The sequence below is a fragment of the Arvicanthis niloticus genome, chromosome 20 (assembly GCF_011762505.2).
Source record: "Arvicanthis niloticus isolate mArvNil1 chromosome 20, mArvNil1.pat.X, whole genome shotgun sequence".
In the NCBI taxonomy this organism is placed as follows: Eukaryota; Metazoa; Chordata; class Mammalia; order Rodentia; family Muridae; genus Arvicanthis; species Arvicanthis niloticus.
This window is the reverse complement of record NC_047677.1, coordinates 16,152,030-16,164,322: the sequence shown is the minus strand read 5'-3', so window position 1 is coordinate 16,164,322 and position 12,293 is coordinate 16,152,030. Positions and strand designations below refer to the sequence as shown.

At 43.2% G+C, this 12,293-nt stretch overlaps 2 protein-coding genes across 21 annotated transcripts in view; one reads left to right on the top strand and one right to left on the bottom strand.

Moving 5' to 3' along the window:
• Positions 1–1,734, bottom strand: part of Cep57l1 (centrosomal protein 57 like 1) — a 74,290-nt gene extending 72,556 nt beyond the window's left edge. For 4 of the 20 annotated variants that reach the window (XM_034524871.2, XM_034524873.2, XM_076916978.1 and 1 more), the window contains exon 1: positions 820–894. In XM_034524871.2, the coding sequence (XP_034380762.1) occupies positions 820–894 (75 nt within the window). Of the gene's footprint in view, positions 1–819; positions 895–1,065; positions 1,183–1,597 lie in introns of those variants that run through there. The other 16 variants (XM_076916964.1, XM_076916969.1, XM_076916970.1 and 13 more) reach the window with 12 other exon arrangements.
• Positions 1,735–1,747: 13 nt separating this feature from the next.
• Sesn1 (sestrin 1) overlaps positions 1,748–12,293 on the top strand; it is an 88,726-nt gene continuing 78,180 nt past the window's right edge. Inside the window, exon 1 of the mRNA XM_034524029.2 lies at positions 1,748–2,573. Coding sequence (XP_034379920.1) covers positions 2,295–2,573 — 279 coding nt within the window. The 5' untranslated portion in view covers positions 1,748–2,294. The remainder of the gene's footprint in view (positions 2,574–12,293) is intronic.

The window sequence follows — 12,293 nt, the reverse complement described above, 5'->3', positions numbered from 1 at the left end:
GATTTATGTATGAGAGTATTGTTTGCATGAATGCCTGTGCACCCGATTTATGCCTGGTGTCTGCTGAAGTTAGAAGTGGGCATTGGATCCTCTGGACCTGAAATTATGAATGGCTATGAGCTGCCATATTGGGGCTGAGAATCGAACTCAGGTACTGTGTAGAACAAGTCTTAACTACTGAACCATCTCTCTTGCCCCTGTTTAATACTCTATGGCTACATTTACTCCGTAAAACAAAGGATTAAAATCTAATCATATTACCAGTCTACTAAAAAACCTTCCAAGCCTGAGTTTTCTCAAGTATAAAAAACTTCACACCACCTTTAGAAAAATGACCGTATCATTCCAAGCTTGTAAGACTTGAAAGCTAAGGACATTGGGAGTTCTTTTCAGTCTCACACCAAACAGACTTGCTTTCAGAGATCTCCTTCGGATTCTATTTGACTGAGCAAACACAGCACAAAACACATCCCTGTTGCATCACCGAGGGATTCCTAATCGACCTAGTCAACACTGGTTCACGTGCAAGAGGACAGCGGAAACAGCGGCGTCCTGCTTGTGTTTTGATTTTTCTTTTCTTTCCAGCTTGCCTGTCTTAAGGCTGCTGCTCCTCGACCTTTCAAACAATGATCCCCAAATCCTTGCCTCAGTCACCCACCAAAAGGTGTTGGGCACCTGCACTATTTCTCTCCCGGCAAGTCACTGGGGGAAAAGACTCTGGATTGGAAGAAAGCAATCCCTCATGGCTTCGGCAACCAAAATTTCAAGAGTAAAAACATTTTTCAGTGAACGGGTCACAGCCAAGCGTACCACGCTTACCAGATGGGCGCTCCCAGTTAACCACCGCCTCCAGAACCGTTGGTTCGCGGGCAAAGACAAGTGTCGCGGTGGCATCTGGGACTTGTAGTTTGTGTCGCAAACAGATTGCGTCGGTAGCATTACAACTACATTTCCCAAAAGCCAACGCAAAGACGCCCTGCCTACTGAATCTGGGGCTTGGCTGTCACTATTTTTCAGGCTAATCTTCAATTATATCCCATTTCTACTAGGAATACTATAGAGCACCTTTATTTGTTCGGCTTTTTCGTGTGCAATAAACATCTCCGGGCATCTGTACTCCTTACTTTTCCTTCCTCTCCTTCAAGCCAGCGCCTCCGAACGTTAAGAACGGACAACGCCGCGGAAAGCGCATGCGCCCTGCCCGGCTTCGCGCATGCGCAGCAGCCGGCCGTAGTCGGCGGCGCGCGCTGGACTCGGGGTCTGGAGGTACTCTGCCCGAGGGCGGGGCTGATTCCAATGGCTGCCTCTGCGGGTCTCGTGTGCCTGGGCGGAGAGGCAGGCTCGGGGCAGGGGCGGCTCCCGGCGGTCCCGGGCGGGGACAGGGGAGGGGTTGGGGGTGAGGACCCCGTCTCCCCTCCCTGCTCCCGCCCTCTGGGCCGAGCCCCACCGACGGGGCTGCGCGAAGGGGCGGGCTCTGTGCCTCGGGCCCTGTGCTTCAGCGGCGCAGCCCCGGGCTCAATGGCTGCAGGGTCGCGGGGTGCCCTCGGGCTTGGCGGAGGTGAGCGAGGACGGAGGAGTAAGAGAAGCATCAGCGTACCCCGGGAGACAGGAGCCCGCAGGGTCGGGGACGCCGCCCTCCGTCGCCGCTGACACAGAGTCTGGTGGATACTGCGGTCCCTGGAGCACCGGAGCCTCGGGCCCCAGCAGCTAAGGGCCAGGGTCTGCCGCTTGCCCGGCCAGCACCCGCCCGCTGCCCTGCGGAGGCGCTAGGAGGAGCCGAGGGGGGCGGAGACTGGTGTCGGAGGAGGGCGGGGTGGGAACGCTCGAGAACCGGCCGCTGCACAGATAAAAATCGAATGGCTGGAGAACCTTCTACTGTTACCAGCCTTTTAGGACCAAGCACGGATTTGACAGCTCCACAACGTGAGGATATCCGCTGACCCCGCGACACAGAGAACACTTCCCCGGGACTCCCTGTCCTGCTAACTAGCTCTGTGAGATTGCAACTTTCCAAGTTCTTTTTCAGTCTCTGTCAGAAGATTGTCCTTTCGTGTAGGAAGAGGGTGCCTGGGAGATCCGCCTTGTGGATTGATTTGAAAGCATCAACTTTAAAAAGCACGTGTGATTCCCAGTGCCATCCAGACGCCTTCTTCCATGACGGCTGGATTTCTCTGACTTTATTCTTAAACGTTTCTCGTGTTTGCTTGTTTGTTTAAAAAGACGGACTGCTTTAGGGGAATACTGAAAGAAAGGTAACTGACTAAAGACCGAAAAAGAAAAAGCTCCCGATTGTCATGGCTGAAGGAGAGAATGAAGTGAGATGGGAGGGACTGTGCAGTAGAGACTCGACTACTAGAGAGACAGCACTGGAAAACATTAGGCAGATCGTTTTGAGAAAAACCGAATACCTTCGTTCAGCGGAAGAGACACTTTACCAACCTTCAGACGGGCTTTCAAATGCTGTTTCTTTGGATGGGATGAATAAACTTCTTGCTCATCTACTTATGCTCTCTAAGAGATGTCCCTTTAAAGATGTGAGAGAGAGAAGCGAGTTCATTCTGAAGAGCGTCGAGGTAAGAGCATTTTTAGATTAACTTAACTAGTCGATGTGATTTGGCTTGCAGTTATTCATGTCGATTTTGCTCCCAAGGGGTAACTAACTAGTTAGCTGTTAATATGACATCACTAGGCATTAGAGGGTTCTGTAAAACATTGAATGTTGGGTCCAAATGGAACAGTTTAAACTAAAACCGGTTTTCAATAATAGATGAACAGGAATTGTTTTTATGGTGTTCTCAGTGAAAATGGCATTGCCTGTGGAATATAATATATATGAAAGGTCTGGTTAATTACAAGTCCAGTCTTTGTATTTCTTTCTGTTTGTTGCCAAGTGTAGCCAGTGCGCTTTTCACATTGTTACAGTGTTCTCTGTGGAAAGTTTCACACTGAAAGCCTCAAAAATGAGGAATTGCATGAAACGTTTTCTTTTAGGCAAGATAACTTTTTCAGCCTCTTTAACAACAAAGACAGGATTTTAATTTTTTAAAACATCCTAAAATAGAACTAGAAAACAATAATAAAAAACAACCTAAGTCATAAAGAAGGTAACACTTGTCCAGGTTCTAAAGTTGGACCCAAAGTTAGGCGTTCAGTAGCTTACTCTCCGTACTCCCAGGAAGCTGAGGAATAATACCACCAGGAGTTGGAGACCAGCCTGGCTACATAATGAATACCAGGTCAGTACACGGCTGCAAGGCAAGACCCTGCCTTAGGGTTGTGGGGAGAAAAAGAAAAAAAAGTTGGATCCAGGTAAGGCATTTGGTGAAAACTACTTGGCTGTTCAATTATTTTCTGTTTTCCCTTAAATTGTTTCTTTCCACTTTTCACACACAAACCTACTTAAATTGTGAGTGCAGTAAGGTTTAAAATACTATAATTCCTGCCATTTTTCCTACAGTCACTTTATCCTGTTTTATTAGAAGGTGTGTTAAAATTTGGAGGAGTAGGAGAAATGTTTATACATATGAAGACTGCTCAGGGACAGTGTCTTAAGATATGACAGTTTTCTGTAGTGGCTTAAATAAAAGAGGAGCAATCATAGCCATAAAATAATTATCTTAAACCGCTAAGGTCTTCAAATACTTCTTACAAACATTCTAGAATCAGTTATAATTCATTTCACAGGAAGGCGCTAATTTTCAATGTATGTGCATTCTGTCCCTTGGACACAAGGAACTATCTCTCTAGACCTTTGTGTAGCTACTGTGGTGTTGTTCCTTAAGGAGTGAGTCATCATTGTGCACATCCAACACTGTTGTGGCTTGTATGTTAGTACATGACCTGGGAGAGGCTTGCCTTCCCCATGCTGTTAGTCTACTTCACCTTGATCTCTTCTTGGCCTTCACCTCGCTGCTTATTTACATCTGAGTGGGAAACTAATCTAACTTGTTAAGAGATATTGACAGTAAAAGTGTCCAGGGTCTGGGGAGTACTCTGTTAAAGATGTGCAGCAGTGGTAAGTAAATGCACTAGAGTCAGACCTGGGTTCAAGTGCTTCCTTGTCAATGTACTAAATGACCTTGGGCAGGTTCCTTGGCTTTCCTTGTGTTCGATTGTCTATAAAATCAGGATAAGAACGCAGAGCTTTTGTGAGATGAAATGGCATGCAAAGTGCCGACATATCTAGTGAATGCACCTCTCCTCTTCCACAAGTGCAGTACACTGTGTAAAGGATATCTCAAGCTGAATTTGTTCTGCAGAAGGACGCCGTGCTCTGTAGTGTAGTGGCTTCCTATAGACCTTCATTTCTTTCTCTGCTCGGCATCTATTATCTTTACTGTTGCCATTGTTGTAAGAGGTACTTGATTTATATTGTTCAGTAAGCTTATGTTGATAAGTCTCTTGCCCAGAAGGGCTCTTAAGTTCTCAAGTATTGAGAGTATTGGCTGTGACGTGGAAGCTACTAAGTAAAGAGCCAGTGGATAAACAATGTATTCGCCTTCTTGCTGTCTCACATTAATTGGTGAAGATGAAATTTCCATTTTATGGAGTTTCTCCCCCACAGCATTCATTCATGCATGTATTTGAGCAACAAATAGTGAATACCATAGCAAGCACTGGGGACCAGTGGTAACAATTTGGATGTTCTGCAAAAGGGAAACAGGACATAAAGAAGTAAAGGGAGAGTTCCTTGAAGCAAACACCTTTAAAAAGAGAGTCACTAGTCATTCCTTCATGCATTCATCCACTCATTCATTTATTTTGAGACAGGATCTCCTGCCTCAGCCTGCTAGGTGCTAGTATTGTGGATATACACCACCACACTTTTCTTATGAATGATTATTCTACAGTGAAATTGTCATAGAGTTCTAGACCTAGAAAATAGTTTGTATGAAGCCTTCAAGGCAAGAGTGAGTGACTGAGTTCTAAGACTGGACAGTGATTTAGGATGGTTGAAGTTCACTGTTTGAGGGGAGTGTGGGATTGAAGAGCATGTGCTCTGGAGTCAGGCAGGCCTGGCTTAGATACTTTATTATCTGTACAACTACGAGTAAGCTCCATATTGTTTTTCAACCCAGTTTCCTTATCAGCAAAATGGGGATGATCCTAGTAGTTCTTGCCTCACAGTGCTGCCAAGAGAATAAAATGGAAGGATGCCTGCAAAGCACCGTGCAGTGCCTAGCACAGAAGAGGTGCACTGGAATGCTAGACACTGGGTTGTTCCCAGGCAGGGCCCAGGGCCCAGAGGGACTGTGGCCAATGTAAGAAATATAAGTGTTAGCCCAGGACACTGGGAGCCACTGATGCTTTGAACAAGAGGGTAATATGATTGCTAGTGTTACAAAGATCATTCTGGGAAATGGAGAATATGTTTCCAGGGTCAGGAGTGGATGTGTCGTATCAGTTACACGGTTGTTCTGTGGCAGAAACAATAGTGGGCTGCCATGTAGCAGAGGAGGAACAAAGGAAATGAATGTGAGCGATAACAAGGTATTAGAATCCATGGGCTATGGCATTTAAATAGATGTACGAAATGAAATAAAGGCAGAATTTGTGATTTCAATTACTTAGTGAATAATGACTGGTAGTCCCATTTAGGAGAAAAATAGTTTTTCTTTCTATACATTGAATGAGCTTAAGCATCGAAAAAGAAATCACCCCTTGATGAGTTTGTGTCTCTGCTTCCACTGTCTGGTTCTCCTTCACTTCTCCAGACTTAGCCCAGGTGTCACCTCTCTGTCCATCTGCATAGATGCAGAGCCGTTTACCTGCCCTGCATATCTGACCCCATTATGCTAGCATGCAGCCTGAACACGGCTGCGGTCCGTCTGTTTGTCCACATCCCTTTCCAGCCTCACTGCCCCTCGTCACTCACACTCTGGGACAGGCCTCTCATGGAAGTTGTAGCTGGAGCTAGTGCTCCATGAGCTGTCTGTCACTCGCTGAACAGCAGCAGAGGCTGAGTCCCATGTAAGACCCTGAAGCTGCTCCTAAAGGCCTCTTAACTGCTGTGGTCAGCTCACAGGACTCGTCAGCACGGGAGACCTGTGGGCTCGATTCCAGATGACCTCTAAACCTATAAAAATTAGCACACCAGTAGACAACAGCCTTTTATCACCTGCTCTCAATTTGTTGATTTCATATCAACAATGTATTAACATCTGTTTGACAAATTTTCAAGAATTGCTGTGTACCAAGCACTGTACTTGGAAGAGCAAGGAAATGTATCAACTGCATTTCAGCAAGTCCCCTTTCTCATTTTTGCTGAATCTAAAAGAAATCCCATTAACCTCTTTATATGCCTCAGGGCCACTCACGGTCACTGCTGAGCTGTAGTCTTGATGTCTGTAAATAAAATTAAGGTAAAATATAAATGCATATATGATCAAAAGATTATAAAGAGAGAAGAATACATAAACTTGCTAGTAATTAACACAGAAATGGTAGTAGATTTAGATTCAGTAGTTAACTACCCTGTTAAATGAGGTGGGAGGACTTCATTTACTGTGTGTGAGTATCTCTCCGAGGAAGAAGTAAAGCTTAAAGCGCTGCATATGACACACTAATGGCTCCTCATTGACATCCGACTGAGTAACATGTAGCACATGTACGTTTACTATATATGTACACACCTAGTTTTTTATTTGTTCTAACTTCTCATAAATACAGTTCCATTGCAATCAGTTGTCTACAGTTTGTTGGCTTAGCCACACTGCCGTCCCAGCTTTCATTCTGCAGGCATCCTCCTGCCTGTGTGTCTGCCTCAGAGACTTCCCACAGACTTTCCCTTGGTCTCTGTTGATCACACTGGCCATGTGCCTTTCTAAGCCAGTCATTGACAAAGAAGTTGGACCTTTTACTTTAGTCTGGGTTAATAAGCATTCCAGCTGTAAGGACCAGGAGACCCCCTCCCATCACTGAACGAAATGGATGTTGGTGAGAAAGGAAGGAGATGGGAGGCAGCCATATGCAGTCAGAGGTGCCTTTAACTTGCTGCATTTGGACGTGACTTCATAATTCAGCATTTGGTCTATTTGTAATTTGGACTTTATTAGATTAGAAGTATATTTAATTCACTTACTATGGGGGCTATAAATTAGAATAACAGAGCAGAGCAGGAACATTCTAGAAGCAGATTTGGTCTTTTGTTGGTTTGTTTTATTTTGTTTTTGAGACAGGATTTCTCTGTATAGTCCTGGCTGCCCTGGAATTGGCTCAGTAAACCAGGCTGGCCTCAGACTCAGAGATCTGCCTGTTTCTGCCCCCTGAATGCTGGGATCAAATGTGTGGGCCTCCACACCTGGCAGATTTGGCAGTTTTGCTTGGCTTTCCTTTTTACCACCCTGTAGAAAGAAGCAGAAGTTTAAGTTAGTGTGTGTCAAACACATAGCCCCAACTCTTGCTCCTCTCTTAGGTGTGCAAGAAGCCGTCCTCTTACACATCCCCAGTTTCATTATCTTATACACTGAGAACTCCATCTCTTCCCCAGAAGGCTCTGCAGCTGGCTTCTCATTCATTGTTTTCTTTCATTTCTCCCTTAACCACTTTCTGTCCGTAAGAGGGAAATATTATTTGCTCTCAAGCTTCTGAGTTCACTTTGATGGAACCCAGTTGGTCCTCCCTCCCCTCAATGGTTTGAGGCCAAATAGAGAACTTAAAACAAAATAAAACAAAAATCAAAACCAACTTGGTCTTGCTATGAATCCCAGGGTGGCCTTGAACTCTTGGAGATCAAGCTCCTGATTGCTGGAATGCTGGAATGACAGATGTGTGCCACCATGCCCAATTAGATAGAACTCTCTAGCTCCCTCCCTCCCTCTCTCCCTCTTTCCCTCCATTCTTTCCTCCCTCCTTCCCTCATATTGGTTCTGTTGATTTTACCCAGGGTCTTGCACATATTGTATTAGTAAGATACACTCTCAGCCCCCAGTCTTCTGTTTTTCTCCAGCTTACAGGATGAACCATATCTATTTATAGAACCATATCTATTTATCTACCCTCATGTCCTCTTTACAAAATATAAGTACACCCTGTCCATGTTCTTCCTTTGTTGTTACCTTCAGAAAAGTTTAAATGAGAACCATACATTTTTTTAAAGTTCTTGAATTTCATATATTTTATTCCTGTTACAGTGCTTCAAATGGCCTCTACCATGAAACACACTGTTTTAAAATGTTATTGTTTTGTTTATAAATGGTATGTGCTGTTTTGTATGAAGATAGGATGTTAAACAGTTGAATGTCAAATCTCAGTCTAAGGTCATGGGTTCTTCATGGCCTCGTGGAAGAGTCTTTGAAACAGTTTAGCTTAGTTAGAATTTTGGTCTCCGCACCACCAGTTGCCCTACTGCACTGATACAGATGGAGCCGGCCCGTGGTGCAGATATGAAGGAGGTTATGAAACAGGTGTGCCGTGCTCTTCAGTTTACTGTACATTTATTTTCCTTTGATAAGCTGTAAGAAATTTACAAAAGCTTTTTACTACTTGAATAGATTATAAATTAATAATTGACATGACTAAAGATTTCTTGAAATCTTTTCTTTGGTAGTATCTTGAATGTAATAAGGAATTGTTCATTGCCTAGATAGGCACTATTTAGTGTTATATATAATTACAAAGTTTTCATATTTAGAAACAGGCAGTATTTATGTTGTACAAATTAGCATAGTTTGGAAAAAGCCATAGACATGGGTGGGACTTAGAATCTGCCAAGGGCCCGAGTAGATGCTGGGTAAGGGAACCGTATTAAAAAGCATAAAAGAGGGATTGCGCTAGTGGGAGGCCGTCTGCAGGGAGGGGAGCAGCCTTTCCCGCCAGTCTTAATCTGTGTCTGTTTCCCCACACTGTGTAAATGGGTCTTTCGTAGAGGTCAGTGTGGGGTTTATTTTGACCCAGGCTTTGTAACTCTTATTACATGAAATGAGGAAGACGTTTCATGACCCTGAAGAAGTCGCTGCTCACCCCAGTCGCACCAGCATAGATGGTGTTCTCGGACATCAGATTGGGAGGGCAGCAGGAGACTGGAATATAGACATAGATTTCATGCTTGTCCTTCTTACTGTTGGTTACTGTCTCCAGCCTCACCGCTGCTCCTGAACACACGCCTGCCTGTCAGGTGACGCACAGAGGGAAGAGCTCTGGCGAGAGTCTCTCTGCGTGACTGTCTTCTTCTCACTCGGAATGTTTCGGGGTTTTCTGTAGAATGACTATGGTATTATTTATTGGAGTTTACCAGTTGGCATTTTAGTATCACTTATTTTGTGCTATACTTTTCAAGTATAAATATATTGGGGAAAATTTGAGTTTATAAAAAGGAAAAATCATGTGAAATTTACAGCACAAACTTTGCCCATTCTCTTACACTGTGCCTGTTTCATGACTGTGCACTGTAACAATCTGAGGGATTGCCAAGGAATACGGAAATACCTTGGAAGGATTAGATACTTTAGTTTTGTTTTTGTATTTTATTTAAATTTTACCTTATTTTAAAGCATTTTTCATTTACTTATTAGATTTATTTATTTTACATTATTTTTGTGTATTGTGTTTTGCTTGCATATATATGTGCATATATGTAATACACACACACACACATACTACATGTGTGTTCTACATGTGTGACTGGTGCCCAGGGAGGCCAGAAGAGGACGTCAGATCCCTTGGAAGTAAAGTTAGGGATGGTGGCCAGCCACCATGTTGCTTCTGGGGACAGAACATGGCTCCTCTCAAGAAGGTAAAGGAGGACTTTGTAGAATTATAACTTTCTTCTGGAATCTAACTCAGGGCCTTGAGGACGCGCCACAGCCCTCCACCCCGACACACAGCTCCTTCACAGGCATCTAACACATGCTAAAGGAGAACAGATTGTTTACTTTATAATGTTTAAAGAAAAACTTTACATTTCTTTATTTGGGGGGAGGTGCTATGCTGCATGTGAGGCCACAGGACACCTTGTGTGCACATTGCTTCTCCTTGTGGGTTCTGGAGATCAAACTGAGTTTGTCAGCTGTGTACAAGACACCATCTAACTGGTCTGATTGTATTTTTTTATTATCATATATTAATTATGCATAGTAATGGTGTTTATGTCATTTCATTCATATGTATAGTACAGTTCAGTCCTGGTGACCCCTTACAATCTCTTGTCCTCCTCTTATGCCTACTCATCTCCTCCCGTTTCCAACCAGCCCACCCCCCACTTTCATGTCTCTCTGTGTGTGTGTGTGTCTGTGGGACTTAGTGAGTTTCATTAGGATTAAGAAACAAAAGTTTATAATGTAAATTTTATGATGTATAGTACCAAACTTAACCTTAAATATGTATTCATTTAATAAATATGAATTCACTTAGTGAGCAGTATTCAATTAGTATTTTTCACTTAAAAACTGTTTAAACTAACAAGCTGATAAATATTTATCCTTTAAAAATAATTAGCCATGTGGCTATGATAATTTGTCAGTTCTGTGTGTACTGCTCAGCAGTCTTACTAGAATCTTAGTTTACAGAAAGCGCACATTTGCCGTGCTGACCGCTTGGCATCTGACAGCATTGCACACTTGTCTTTTAATTTTGCATGATTTCATTTTCCAGCACATTGGCAGGTGTTCACCGTCTATAATTATAACTGAGTAAATTTTCAAATGCTATTCATAGCCTAAACACAGTGAAACATGTGATAAAGACCGAGCCTTCCAAAATAGTAGTAGAGTGATGTTTTCAGCCCTGCTGAAGGCCACACCTAAGAGACACCTTTCAAAACCCTGCTGATTTACAGTCAGGGAGGCAGGTTGTCATAGACTAAAATCTCTCAAAGTTCTCGATTCTCAGGGTTTGGGTAGCTATTACATATCAAGTTAAAAAGTATGTGTTTTTGTTTTAAATCTAACAAGAGAGATGCATTGACAGATAAATTATAAAATTTAACATTTATCTTTTGTTTGGTTAATGACAGAGTATGAAAAAATAAACTAAAATTTTATTGAGACTGCAGATTTTTCTATTCAACTTGTTGAAATATTATCTCATTTATTCAAAATGTATTGTGTGCCTAATACATACTATGTTTACAGGTTTGGGGTCTTGTTTTGTTTTGAGACAGCGTGTCACAGTGTAGCTGTGTAGCCTTAACTCACTGGAACTTGCTGGACAGACCAGTTTGTCACAAGCTCACACAGACCTTCATAAAGTGGCCTTCAGAGTGAGGGTATTGGGGTTAGAGGTGTATGCCATCATGCTTGTTGAGTTTTTTGATGTAGGAAAGAAAAGGCATTGATTTGCCTTTTAAAATTTGGGCCTATACTTGAAACAAACAAAATAAAAATATTTCTTATCCATGGGTTATTTTAACTTCTAAGTATCATCCTAAATATTCATGGTTTTCCTTTGAAGGTTAAAGTATTATTTCAGAATGGTTTAAAGATCACATTGAAATTTTTGTAGCAGCCATGTGCTTATAAGTTATCCACTGGAGCCTCCGTTTCTTCATCTAAGAATTGACATTTTATTATTTGTCTTGTGATGTGATTAGAAAAAATGAAAGGTGGAGTTGCCAAGGTGCATGGTCTTGTGTCAGACTGTGACAGATGCAGAAGGCACAAGGCACATGGGCCTGCGCCACTCTGTGGGAGCTGCAGAAGCGGGTTGGGGGCAGAGGTAAATGGAGTGAGTACAGGGACTCAGGGGACTCGTGAGGTTCAAGGTGCTAAGAATAAGTGATAGTTGAGTGCCCAGCCCTAAGACATTTCTTTATACCACCTCAGTTCTGCTCAGAGGGCATCATGGGATGGAGAAAAGAATGAAGGAGCTAGAAGCCAAGGAGAAGTTAGGAGTCACCACTGGGTATGACACAGTCATTGGAATGATCAACTCAGTCAACCTGGGGTTATGTGCACTGAGCTTGCACGAATCCTGCCTGTCAACAACCAGTCATGGCTATGGGAGAACCCGGGGACCTGCTGGACTTTTGTCTATGGTGGATTCTAGAAAAGAGAGTTAGGGATAAACCTGTGGGATTTCTACTTATCTTCAAAGCTAGGATGGTGGTGGTGGTAATGTGGTGATGACATCCATAGACTTACATGGTGGTGTTGAAAAGTAAGTGAAAATGGAAGCATCCACAAGTGAGTCTGGCTCATGATCGTGCTCTGAGTACCCGTGAGATGGTAAACATATTCCATTTTCTCCCTAATGAGGCAAAGTCCAGACCAGCAGGGCTTTAGGAATGCACAGACTCCGTTTTTATGTAATTGATTTTAATGGATCCTCCATGGTATTCACGTCAATACTCCTAACGG